The sequence below is a fragment of the Gigantopelta aegis genome, chromosome 12, assembly GCF_016097555.1.
Source record: "Gigantopelta aegis isolate Gae_Host chromosome 12, Gae_host_genome, whole genome shotgun sequence".
Lineage (NCBI taxonomy): Eukaryota > Metazoa > Mollusca > Gastropoda > Neomphalida > Peltospiridae > Gigantopelta > Gigantopelta aegis.
The window spans coordinates 20,243,530-20,257,751 of NC_054710.1; the positions used below are offsets into that span (position 1 = coordinate 20,243,530).

General features: G+C 41.1%; 1 protein-coding gene across 1 annotated transcript; it reads left to right on the plus strand.

The window, feature by feature from the left end:
* Positions 1-72: 72 nt before the first annotated feature.
* LOC121386300 lies at positions 73-13,833 on the plus strand. Its single transcript, XM_041517153.1, has 3 exons — positions 73-151; positions 5,869-8,881; positions 10,305-13,833. Exons 2-3 carry the CDS (start codon positions 5,875-5,877, stop codon positions 13,283-13,285), a joined length of 5,988 nt encoding a protein of 1,995 aa, XP_041373087.1. The 5' UTR covers positions 73-151; positions 5,869-5,874; the 3' UTR covers positions 13,286-13,833.
* Positions 13,834-14,222: the final 389 nt, after the last annotated feature.

A 14,222-nucleotide genomic window follows, 5' to 3' on the forward strand; every position in this document is an offset into this window, starting at 1 on the left:
CGGGCTACAAATTACCGTGTAGATGCGATAGGTGCTACGTTCATGACGTCATAGCGTCAGTATATGACGTCATCGCTTTTTGGGGTACTATATTTTTTCCAATAATAACGTTTAAAATCAAACTAATCCTATTCAAAGACCTGAAGCGAAGGTAAGTTACTCGACATTATAATTAATGTATTACATAAAAGCTGTAATAGAAAATAAAGTAATGTTAGGCAAAATATATATATATAGTATATATATATATATATATATATATATATATATATATATATATATATATATATATATATATATATATATATATGGTCTCTGGTCAGCGCGTGCAACGATGTTGACCTTGCGCGTCAAAATACTTTTTTCTTTTTTTTTTTTAATTTCCCACGATAGCTACAACAGCGCCATCTATAATCAAATAATGCTGAGCTGCTTCAAATAATATTGTGACGTACGATAACGTGAATCTATATAGTCCTTCCCACAGGGAACGCCTTTTTTCAGACTATGGAATTTACTACAAGCTACGTCTTTATTTCTGAGCCGATTGCTCCAAAATACTTACTTTTCTTACTGTAAACTGTAATTATTTTACAAAAATTAAAAAATTAAAAAAATTGTAGGACTATAAATGAGGTCATGGGCGGGGGGTCATTTGGGAGTCGAAATCGTAAAAGTTGTCTTGGCCATATAGAAAATGTTGAGGAAATTTAAGCCTTTGGGGTATCAAAGCAAATGAGGGACACCATGGCTGATGAGGAGGGATCAAGGCAGGTCGGAAGAATATAAATATCAGGGCTCGAAACCAATCAGAAAAGTATGGTGGCCCAAAATAAAAATCTGGGCTACTAAATTTTACCTTGCTTTAGGTAACCCAAACAGGAAATATTCATATTTGCACTGGCGTAGGACACTTTTTGGCACCTTCCTACGCCACTGATTTGTTTTAAATAACTGAAAACGTTTAATTATAAGTTTTTGAAACATAAGTAAGCATATGAAATATACTTCAAGTAATTTTGATTTGGATAACTAATTCTAAATAGCAAAGATACCAACATACATGATATGGACTACAAAATCAATGTTTATAAATGGATGTTCGCAAAAGTAGGGCCTACAGTAAACCGATACGTTCAGATTTGCGAATCACAAGCAAGATTTTTATGTCGATTAAATGCATGTTGACAATAATTAATAATGGCGTATATGCAATAGAAAAAAGATTGCCCAAATAATAATGCATCTATTGCATATATATATATATATATGTTGGGCGACTAACGCCACTATTGTTTTAATATTTAAAGTCGCCCAAACAGGAATTTGGTTGCATTTGGCGACCTGGCGACCTGGCGACTGGCAGTTTCGAGCTTTGAAATATAGACTTTTCTGTGCAGTCATGCTTTTCAAGGAGGGGAAAAACCAAAACAAAACACAACCCAAAACACCATCCACCCATCAAACACCCCCCCCCCCCCCCCCCCAAAAAAAAAAAAAAAAAAAACCCACAAACCCCAAACAAACAAAAAAAACCCAAATAAACCAAACATTGCGCATCATCGCGTCAGTTCTGGAACTTTCCATTTAAAGGTTAAAGAACGCTGTTCTGGGCAGACACCTCAGCTATCTTGACTGCCTGTCAAGGACAATGGGTTAGTGATTAGTGAAAGAGCTCAACGTATACGCAGTGACCTTATTTGAGACGTATTTGAGTATCTGTTGCCCCTAAGCCACTAAACATTTCTGATCGCTAGTTATGGATCGCTGTTGGAGTACCGCGTCGCGTACACCGGGTCACGGGCAACCGTGACCTTGGTGTATGGCGACGCGGCTACAGCCAAGAGGAAGGGAACTAGGAAGAGGAAACGTGCGCCAGGGGCGGCTCAGGCGGGGACAAAGCTGGCGGCTCAACCGCCAGTGGCGGTCCCGTCTGCGTCGCCGCCCCCACCACGACCAAACCGGACGGATCGACTGTTCAGATGCGGGAAGTGGAGCAGCCAACCAGTGCACCGCGACCAGCGTCACCTGTTCCCGCTCGTCGTTCGTCTGCGTCGAGACCCCCACCCACGGGGACTTTAAACTTTTAGATCTGCGTTCAAAATTTTATGTCGAAATTACTTCTCTTTTTTTTTTGGAATATTATTAAATAGTCCGATCCTCTCTTCTTTCTCTTATTTAATTTTGGACTGTCCTTCTAAAATGCTCCAAATTATATAAATATTCGACCAAGCAGTCAATTCTTTTTTAATTTTGGCTTGTAACCTTTTAATTTTTTTAGCTATTAACTTCTTTACTAATTGCTATTTTCAAAATTCTGCCCAGTTTCTACCACACACCCCCCCCCCCCCCCCCCCCCAATCCCGAGTCAGGCCACCGATATTATTGGAGGTCGGACTCGGGATGGGCGTGTTCGAAACCCTAGTGGTATATGGGCACGTTAAACTAGTTATCATCATTATTCAAAAGAAGTGTTTCATCATTCTAGATGGAAGTTAGCATGGTGTTCAATTAAATTTACTTTATTAGGTATTAATTTCTCTTTAAATTTACAAGATAATTTCGAGCCAAAAATAGAAGAGATGGAAATTGTATTAAAAGCTTGGAGTGCCCGTAAACTTACACCATTAGGCAGACTCACAGTGTTAAAATCAGTAATATTACCAAAAATAACAAATTTGTTAATTTCACTACCATCCCCGTCAGAACAATTAGTTGAAAAGTTAAATAAGCGATTTTTCAAATTCATTTGGCAAAATAAACCTGACAGAATTAAAAGAGATGTTATAATTCAGGACCATAAAAACGGGGGGTTAAAAATGATTAATTATCTACGTTTATAACATCATTAAAGTCAACGTGGATAAGAAGGTTATTTTTAAACAACACAAAACTGGCATTTCTCTTCTCGTCAGTTACAGGTATATCGACCAAAGAACTAATTACATATGGTGATCATTTTATTGATTTAAAAATAAAAAATATGACTAACCCTTTTTGGGAAGATGTTCTAGATAGCTGGCGAAACATCCAGTGTAAACAACCAATAGAAAATGAAAACGATATAGCTGGTATAAACATTTGGTTTAAAAGTAAAATATTAATAAATAAGAAGCCTATTTTTTATAAAAAAATATGCAGAAAATGGAGTTTGTTTCATTAGTGATTTAGTTAATACTGATGGAGGATTTCTAAATCTATGCGATTTTATTGCAAAATTTAATATAAAAACTAATTTTCTAGAGTATGCTTCTTTAATTAATGCAGTGAAATGTTTCATAGGAATATATGGAAAACATAATGATGAAATAAACGAGTCAATTATAAACGAAAAACCAGTCTACACCCACAAGCTAAAACAACTTCTTAAAGACAAAACGGGATGTAGAGAAATATATAAATTGTTATGCTACACAAAAACCATTCCAGTCTCAATTAAAATATAAAAATAAAGGTTTTTGTTATTCACCAGCAGAATGGAATATATTTTACAATATACCATTTAAATGCGTTAGAGATACAACTTTACGTTGGTTTCAATATAAAATTCTACACAGATTTCTCGCTACTAACACATTTCTATATACAATACATTATATTAATTCAAATAAATGTACTTTTTGTAATCGTATGCCAGAGACAATTGAACATTTATTTTATGAGTGTTGCTATGTTAAAGAATTTTGGAAAGATATTACAAACTGGATATTCAATACTATAGAAGAAAAAGTTTGTTTTATTTAACGACGCCGCTAGAGCACATTGATTTTTTATCTTATCATCGGCTATTGGACGTCAAACATATGGTCATTCTGACACTGTTTTTAGAGGAAACCCGCTGTCGCCACATAGGCTACTCTTTTTACGACAGGCAGCAAGGGATCTTTTATTTGCGCTTCCCACAGGCAGGATAGCACAAACCATGGCCTTTGTTGAACCAGTTATGGATCACTGGTCGGTGCAAGTGGTTTACACCTACCCATTGAGCCTTGCGGAGCACTCACTCAGGGTTTGGAGTCGGTATCTCGATTAAAAATCCCATGCCTCGACTGGGATCCGAACCCAGTACCTACCAGCCTGTAGACCGAAGGCCTGCCACGACGCCACTGAGGCCGGTTTACTATAGAAAAGTGCATAATTATAGATAAACATATTGCCATTTTGGGTCTGCTTAAAAAAACAAATACATATGCAATAATTGGTTAATTATTAATATAAAATATTATATTTATTCCATGAAAATACAAAAACTAAAATTAAACTTCTCTGCCTTAAAAACTATAATTAAAGAAAAGTTGGAAACTGAAAAATGTATCTTATATAAAAATGGTAATTATGAAGATTTCAAAACAATATGGGAGCAGTGGTATAATTTATTTCAAACATCATAAAAATTTATTAGATCTATCAAATATTGAGATATATTTATTTCTAAAATACCTTCTTCCCACTTTATACTCCTTCACACATCTTTTTATAATACTTTCTTGTATCAATACTAACTCCGTACATAACATCTCCTTTTTCTTTTTTTTTCCTTCTTGGACCCAGAAAATAATAATTAAAAAAAAAATTAATAAAAAAACCAAACAAACAAAATATCAACAACAACAATATACATGGATTTTATCTATTCGTGTGTATATATTTTGCCATTTATATGTATGTATATAAAACTGTGTATATCATATGAAATTTAAAAAATATTGTGATGACAGTGAGCTCAGGGCACCCCAACCCTGACACTGCCTTTTTATATTCTGGGGACAATAAAAAAAAAAAAAAAAAAAAAAAAAAAAATTATGGATAGGCGGGTGAACATGAGCGGAGGGGGGGGGGGGGGGGCTGAATTTGGCATAAAGAGTAGATTCTACTACTTAGTGGAAAAGATCTAGCCACCCCCTAAAATGTGGCACCCTAGGCCTGGGCCTAGTCGGCCTATGCATTAATACGGTGGGAGAAGGTATTGGGAGGCGATCCTAATACCTACCAGTCCGATGGCTTAACCACTACACCACCAAGGCCGGTACGCAATACGTACCATAAAATGTGTGTGTGTGTGTGTGTGTGTGTGTGTGTGTGTGTACTCTTCAAAAAAAGTAGGGGAACCTGAAATATTAATGTTAATATCAACTATTAGACCGAACATACGTTTTGACCACAGACATCCTAGCAAAGAACGTTCAGGTTTGTTTATCAACACACCGAAACACATTCCATAGTTTGCATGCGCATCACGCAGTTGCCCCGTACACGTGTGTGGGGTGTCATTCTCGATTTTGACAATTTCCAGGAAGTTCGATTAATCACTGTGGAACATTATTTCTGTCAATCCTTTTCATTCTGGTAATCATACAATTGTTATTGTTTTGTTTTAATTCATTTTTATTGTTTGAATTTGCGATTTACTGATTAAAAAAACCCGTCAACTTTCAAATTTCACTTCTAACCCCAATCGTCATTAAAGATCTTTGGTGGTCATAAAACCTACTGTAATACTGAACTACCGGTTGTAATGTTTGTCCAATTAATTCACTATTATCATATAACCATTTCCCACAGCTAATATACCTTACAATTTTATACCTTGTAAAATTCTTATTAGAGTTCCCCTACTTTTTTTGAAGAGTATATATATATATATATGTGTGTCAAAATTACTCAATGTTTGACATCCAATAGCCGATGATTAATATATCAATGTGTTCTAGTGGTGTCGTTAAACAAAACAAACTTTAACTTTCATTAGTTATTATATAAATGATCTACATCAATATTTCTTACTGGTGGTATTTAGTTACAGCGCTCTTTCATTGAAACGATTTCAGATCACCGACACTATAACCTGTGACTGTTGATGTTTTGTAGTGTGTGATGGCGAGGAAAAGGCGAAAACGAAGACACCAAGCGAATACAGACTGGCATGAGCCATGTACGAATACAGACCTGGCATCTGGGGAAGCTGACGACAAAATGAACCAGGATCCAACCAGAGTTTTTCCGTCGACCATCGGACACATTCTTCAACCTAACAATACTTCAGTTACGTCAGCATGTATAGCCTATACGAGTAATCCGAATCAACCAGAACAAGGCGTGTGCGATGTAGCGAAGAAATGTGAGAAAGGTAACCAACTCACAGGTGCTTCCCGTTGTGATGCTATAAATGACGTCAACTCTTCTTGCCTTGTTTTGGCTTCCTGTAGTCGACACACACTTCCAGATGACAGTGCTGTCCCGGTGACGTGGAACGTCCAGAAAGATTCTTGTATCAATACGACTGGACTGAAGTCTCCTGGCAAACCATGCTCTGGACAGAAGCGAGCACGCCCCCGTGTAACCACATCTGATGTCCGAGTTCGGTCAAATACTCTGCCATCTTCTAAACGACGTATATCTAACGGGAGAGACACGACGTCACTAGTACACAGTGCAGAGGAACGTCCTGTCAAACAGAAGAGAACGTCAAGTCGGATGAAAAAGAAGAAATCCAATAATGGCATGCGTCTGACCGACCACAATTTGGACCTGCCGAAGATTTATCCTCCTGTGGCAAATCAGAGGAAAATCTGGTCCGACTTGAAGAAAGGACCTCACGATGCCCAGTCCACAAGAACTGGAGTGCCAGAAAGACGTCGTAGTGGTGCTGATGTCAGTGAAATTAAGCCTGGCCTCACAAAACCTCCTAGCATTTTCCACAGCAAAGACGTCCACATGCGGATTAGTGATCTAACAGTTTTAACTAAGGAGCTGGCTGTTGATAGCCGCCTATTTTGTGAAACTGGACCAGAATCCTCGGAATATGTTCCTGAACAAACACTCTTGAGAGACAGCAGCTGTGAAGACTCTTGTGATGAAATACGTTTCCGTGCTGGCATCGGACGCACTGATAATTCTGTCCATGAGTTTTCCAAGGTGGGGAAGAAGGACCTACATACGCAAACAACTGATCTGTCTCGTGCTCCTGTCTTGGCGATAGATTGTGAACCAGGTGGTGCAGATTGCAGCCCAGTTCCAAGCAGGTCAAGCAATGCACCACGCGAGATGGAAACGCATCATTGTCCTGAGAGGTGTGTTCATAAAAACAAAGACAAAATCTTTACTGGAATAAAATGTACACCTGACAAGTATGTTGACAGCATCAAGAACGAATTCCTCATTGGAGTAGAACGTACACATACAGACCACGAAGGTCACCATTTATCACTGAGTGAACACTGCGGTTACGTTTCAGGTGGTAACAGTGATGGGTTGTTCACTTTAATCGATGAATCAGATAAACGCGCCAGGCGCAGGGAACGAAAGCACACAGTGAAGCTAGGAAAGAAATCCTGCACCAGAAAGAGTAAGCAAGAGGACATGCCAATAGCAGATGGCGGCGAATTTGATGCAGCGGCTAATGATGAAAACAACCACGTCCTTTCCTCTCAAGCTTCAGCATGTGAAAAACTAAATTCAAATATGAAAGACGATTATGCCAGAATAGACGGTGGGGATATGAACAGTCCAAAAAGGAGCAAAAGAACAAGTCACCTCAAGTCTTCTTCCACCCCTGGACATCAGGTTCTGAACGAGTTAAACGACTGGAAGGGACCTACCAAAGAAGACAGGTCGTCTGTTCGGGAAGTCAGACGTGTCAGTGACATTGACAGTGGTATCAAAGGCGTACAGAATACAAGGACAACGACAGAAGTAAAGATCGAAGATTGCCGTGAATTGTTAAAGGATGACGACAGACTGAAGAAAGACGATTGTAGCGATTTGTGTGAAGTGGTGAACGATGAAGACTGCACAATAATAGAAGTACAGAGCGAAGACTGCTATGAACTCTTCCAGGAGGATGACGACATATTGAATGATGGAGATGATCGCACAGATTTGCGTAAATTGCTGAAGGATGAAGACGATGGATCTACACGTTTGGACCCACAGATAAGAGGTACCACAGAACAGGATGCATACCTTGACGATACCGGTTCTCTGTGTTGCCAGTATCTGAAACCAGAGCAGCCTGGTACAGCGCCAGTAGAGGTAGATGGCTTTCTAGTGGCTGAAAGTACGGAACCGGACACAGACACATATCAGACTCTGTACAGTCAGACAAGTGGTGCAGCTAGTCGGGTCGTAGACAAACAAAAGGACAGGCTGGTGAATGGTGACACTTCCATGCCCAACAAGCTGACTGATAACTCCGATTCTTCTCAAACGCTGTCCGAGCTGAATGGAGGAACAATAAATCGAGTTGTGGGTTGGGAAAGTGAGAAACCGATGGACGAGAAGACGTCCAAGTCCATCTGGACCGTTAAAATAAAATCTGAACCACTCGACAGTACACTTGATGGTCAACACAACACTGATACTAAACGAGACGAGACATCCACCGTAATGGAGAACAGAGAATCACTGGAATTAAACGGTACAGACAGTGTATCTGACTGCACTTGTGATGGTGTCCATGGGGACCTGAGTGAAGCTGAAAGTCCAGCAGTCGGTGCTGAAAGATGTTGTGGGACTGTAGAAGGTGAGGATGTGGCCGAGCTTCACGTCGTTCATTCACAACATCACCATACAACACTGCTCGAGTGTTCACCGCCGGGTCGAAGACAAACGGGCGCCGAACCGAGTGACACTGCAACTCCCGACAGGAAGAACCACACGTCATACAAGATGCAGGACTGCTTCATCGACCTCGGCAGCAGGATCACTTCCGGTCTACCGACGTGCACAAGCTCTAAGCATATAAAGAGTAGGGAAACGGGCAGTTTGCTTCGCGAGTCTGGACCGTCAGAAATTGACGAAGCGTCTGGCAATGTTCCAGAGACGAAACCAGCTACGAGATATTCAGTATCTCGCACAGTAACAGATATAACCAAGATGACAGGTATTAACTCTTTTACTTCAAAGGATTATCCTGAGTGTGATGCCGTTGGTAACAGGTTTACATATAGAGCCTTTTTTTATGACTATTACATTTTAAAGATATTTTCTCTATTATAATATCAGTGTATAAACAAGGCATAATATTATGCCAGAATTACCAAATTATTGATATCCAATAGCTGATGATTAATAAACCAGTGTGCTTTAGTGGTGTCTTTAAACAAAACAATCTTTAACTTTTAACTTCAGGACCCATCGCCTTATATGGACTTTGATTTTTGTTTCTGTCCCAAACACTGCGCCATGACTAGTACGACAACGGTCGTGGTATGTAATGTCCGGCGGCCTGCCTATAATGTGTATATAAAGGACCCTTTGCTAGTTCATCGATAGCAATATGTGGCGCCTTCAAGTTTACTTTGGGTTCTTTTTTGTTAGCAAATGTCAAAATAACGATACCAAATGACCACTGGTTGGGCAGGATATGCTCATCTTTCGCGAATATGTAATAACATCATTGGTTTGACAGTGATTCATGAGTGCTTGCCATTGTAATTGTCTGTATCAACGAATTTGTAGTTTTAAATTATTATTCTTAATATTTTCTGCAACATACGCAGAAAACAAAAACCCAGTGCAAATATTGTTCTATAATATTGTCAAAAAGCAACACCAATTACAACAACAACAGTAACAACAAAAATAATAATAATAATAATAATAATAATAATAATAATAATACCAACAATAATATATAATAATATATAATAATATATAATATATATATATATATATATATATATATATATATATATATATATATATAAAATCAATAATTTAAAAAAGAATCATATTTCTAAATTGCCAACAGAGAAACAACTTAGAGAGTGAACTGGTTATATATTCCTTTATTATTTAGAATGTAATAGCAATATTGAATGCTCCAGTTATCTCGAAAAAAAATTGCTAGCTCAGGTCCCGTCGATTATCATTGATATATATCGTTCTAAATATTGCGTACAAAGATGAATTCGATAAATACAACGGCAATGGGAGCCCCCATCTTTGTCACTTGACATAGAAGTGGCTATATACACGGCGGTTTTTGTTTTCTTTTGTTTTATGTTGTTGTTGTTGTTGGGGGGGGGGGGGGGGGGGATCGCAATGTAAAGCCACCATACCCTATCTAACACCCGTGCTAAGTACAAGTTACATCTAGCAGCAGTAGTGTAGTAGTAGTAGTATTAATAGCAGCATCAGCGGCGACGGTGGTGGTGGTGGTAGTTGTAGTGGTAATAGTAGTAGTAGTAGTAGCAGCAGCAGCAGCAGCAGTAGTACTAGTAGTAGTGGTAGTAGTAGAAGTAGTGGTAGTAGTATTAGTAGTAGTTGTAAAAAAAAATTAATACTAAATGTATTTCATTCAGAACACCCAAAAGACGATTCAGAGGAGGCTGTTGATACGGATTCACAACAACCTGAGACTGACCTGCCGCAATCTTCAGATCCCACACACATCGCAAACAGAGGTCTGGTTTTGAAATCAGGGGATCAACAACGATTATGCAGTGATATTGAACCCTGTCACAAGAAGGCTGGAGTTGACAAGAAACACACTGGTGACGACGAGGAAAGTCCCTCTGACGCTGACGACTCGAAAACCTCCATCAACGGAAAGCCAGCGGAAGAGAAGAGCAAGGTCGTTAGGAGTGACCCACAGCCAGTGCTTGTGCAGAAAAAAACCGTGAAGATAAGGTATCCGACTGGCGAGGAGAAGTTTGTTCTCATCAACAACTCGACGAAAGTGACGTCCGGGATCTTGACAAGCTGCGTTGAGTACCCAGTGACGGTCGCAGAACTGCTGGCTGCCAAATCAAAGCCAGCAGACGGTGAAGACAAGCATCACCATAACAAGGATCGGCATCCACAACACAGACAGCAGCTCAAGAGACCTATGTCTAGAGGATCTCATTCCATGACAAATTCGCCGAACATTCAGGTGCACGTTGAGAAGAGAGATGAGAAACCCGATTACGACGACGACGACGTGCCTGAGGTGCCGCTGAAGAAGTTGAAGAAGATCACGGTCAGGTCGGGGCCACCGACGGCTACGACTTTGCGGACTGCACGGCCTCGATCAGATGATTCCCAGGACTCTACTGCTGATGTTGTCCAGCAGCTGAAGAACGACCAGAACGCAAAGTCATCATCGTCATCACCAACTGAAGCTCCTACTGCTGCTGCTGCTTCCCAGAGCCTCCGTTCCGACGTGGTGATGTACATGCGAGAAGAGTGGCAGGGCGGCAGCAACAAAACTGTCCTGTACATTCCATTCAGCAGCCTGGAGAGAATGTTCCAGTCGTTGAATGCAGGCGGAAAACAGCAGGTCCAGTTCAAGGTCCCCATACCGAAGCAGAACAACCCTGCCGCTCGACCAAAGGACGACTGTGGCGACGGCGATTACGTCGAGCGCCTCATTCCGAGGTCGCAGAAGGCGTACTACGTGGCGGGCTCGCAGATCGTGCGGCACAACGGCGTGGCGCGGTGCAGGTCGCGGGTGATGACCGTCTACCACTGCAACGATGCAGATTTCATGACGCGGGGCGTGCCGCCATACCTGCCAGCGCTGCTCATCTATGACAACGACCCGTCTCTCGCCGTCATCGTCGTGGGCCAGATCTGCGCGGGTCTGTACCTGGTCGAGCCGACAACGGCGGCCGGCGATCTGACGCAGAGGAAGAAGCAGGTGCACCACGTGTACGAGACGGTCGTGCTGAAACCATACCCGACGTCGCTGGACCTGCCCGACCACGATTATTTCTGTCTGGCCGTCGGGCCGCTAGAGAGGTTCTGGAAGAGAGCGAGCGCCCGCCTCGACAGCATCAACTCGTCCATGTCGGTACTCAGCGTCGTCAGGCACATCATCGGAAACAAGGAGTGCAGGTGCTTCACGTCCAGGTGGTGTCAGCAGGAAGAGGGCGGAGGAGGAGGAGTAGGAGGTGGAGGGGGAGGACGTGTCGAGAAGACGAAACTGCTGTCCAGCAAGGAGCTGGATGGCCACATGGAGTGTCTGGCTCTCTTCAACTGCAACTGTCCAGAGTGTGTTCCCTTCAGGAGGAGAAGCAGAACGAAATTCTTGGAGAAGCAGAAATCACAGGACTCAAGCGGCGGCGTCGACGGCTCATCAGGGATCCTCGGCAGAAGTCGGATGAGTCAGGAGAAGAAGAAGGGATTGTTGCCGTCACGTGATCCGGACTCTCGTGACGAGTCCCCACCTAGTGGCGAGTCTGTGAGTCTTCAGGATGTAGCCGGTGACGTCACGGCGACTTTAAAAGTCGGAGAAAAAAGCAGTCGGGCGGTTGAAACGGTCGGCGTAGAATCGGGAAAATACGACATCTCCCCGGAGAGTGTCGACGAAACGGAGATGTATATTGACGTGATAGGCAATTCTGACTCCAGTGAACCAATCAGTCACAATCTGAATTTAACAGGGAATTCTGAATCACACAAGTCAGCCTCAAAAGGGTTAAATGTAGCAAGGAATTCTGAATCGCGCAATTCAGCCTCAAAAGCATTAAATGTAGCAGAGAATTCTGAATCACGCGAGTCAGCCTCAAGAGTGTTAGATATAGCAGAGAATTCTGAATCACGCGAGTCAGCCTCTAGAGTGTTAGATGTAGCAGGGAATTCTGAATCACGCGAGTCAGCCTCAAGAGTGTTAGATGTAGCAGAGAATTCTGAATCACGCGAGTCGGCCTCAAGAGTGTTAGATGTAGCAGAGAATTCTGAATCACGCGAGTCGGCCTCAAGAGTGTTAGATGTAGCAGAGAATTCTGAATCACGCGAGTCAGCCTTTAGAGTGTTAGATGTAGCAGGGAATTCTGAATCACGCGAGTCAGCCTCTAGAAGGTTATATGTAGCAGAGAATTCTGAATCACGCGAGTCAGCCTCTAGAGGGTTAGATGTAGAAGGCACTTCGAGAGGTTTAGATGGAATAGAGAACTGTTATTCGTGTGAGCCAGCCGCAAATGCTGATTCAAATGAGCCACAATGTCAAATTTTATCGACAGCGGAACTTTCCAACTGGCAACAATTATCGGACGCTGGAAGTGTGGACATGATTGGAATTTCTGATTCAGGTGTACCATATTTCCAACGATCGGATGCAACAGACGAGGTGACTGGTTCACAAAAAACATGTTCTCAAAAGTTAGATGTAACAGATGATGTGATTGGCTCACCGAATATCATCTGCCACAATGTGCCGACACAGATATCTGTTGACAAAACGTTTGATGCACAGTCTATACAGGACGTTTGTGACGATGACTGTGAAGCTCAGACTTCTGGACGGGACCCAAATCGTCTGTACGTCAGATTCAAGTTTCGCAATCAAAGAAAACACTGAAATTATCCTTAATGATGCACTCAGCAGAAAAGTATATTATTATATTTTAACATAAATGTGTAACGTGTATTTATTTCTGTATAGGGAGGTCGGAATTTATCTTCAAAGGTTATTAAATTAGAAGTCTGTGACGTTAGGTTTATAAATCTTGGTGTAATTTCAATACGGTACTTGACGTTTATTAAAATGCCTCCTACCGACCCCCACCCCAAAAATATATAAAATGATAATAATACAATAAAACCAATATTATCAAATAAATCCTACATCCCTGATAATTGATCTCATCAGACAGAGGGTGATGTCCGTGTTAGTGTTATACAGTGACTGTTGAACAAAATAAGACTGTACACGCATTGTCACTTCAGTCACATTAAATAGCTATTATAGGGTATATATTCGAGTTACAGTCTGGTCTGATATCAATAAAAGACTGGGTTAGATGCTTTCATACATTTGTTTGCAGCTATATATTATACATTAATTGCTGTTGATTTTGATAATAAATTATAAATATTTTGCAAGTTATATTTGCAACAAAAATGTTATCATTGGACTGTGTTGTCTTTTATCCAACTTGTATATCAGTCCAGGACATGTGCTACACCCCCCTACACACACCACAGAGAGAATGAGAGAAAGTATGCATGTGTGTGTGTGTGAGAGAGAGAGAGAGAGAGAGAGAGAGAGAGAGAGAGAGAGAGAGAGAGAGAGAGAGTGTGTGTGTGTGTGTGTGAGAGAGAGAGAGAGAGAGAGAGAGAGTGTGTGTGTGTGTGTGTAAGAGAGAAAGGGGGGGGGGGGACATAGAGATTTCAAACAAAGATAATTAAGTATAAGGAGAGAGAGAAAGAGAGTGATATGTACACTACTCAACTTCCACCAGAGATATGCCAAACATGTCCTGATAAATAATTGGTACTCATCTCAAATGTGTGCA

What these genes read in the sequence shown, in the direction of transcription:
- LOC121386300 (XM_041517153.1), top strand. Translation starts at nt 5,875, where the DNA reads ATGGCGAGGAAAAGGCGAAAACGAAGACACCAAGCGAATACAGACTGG. An exon ending in AGATATAACCAAGATGACAG is followed by an intron (nt 8,882 to 10,304) that starts GTATTAACTCTT and finishes TATTTCATTCAG; the next exon opens with AACACCCAAAAGACGATTCA.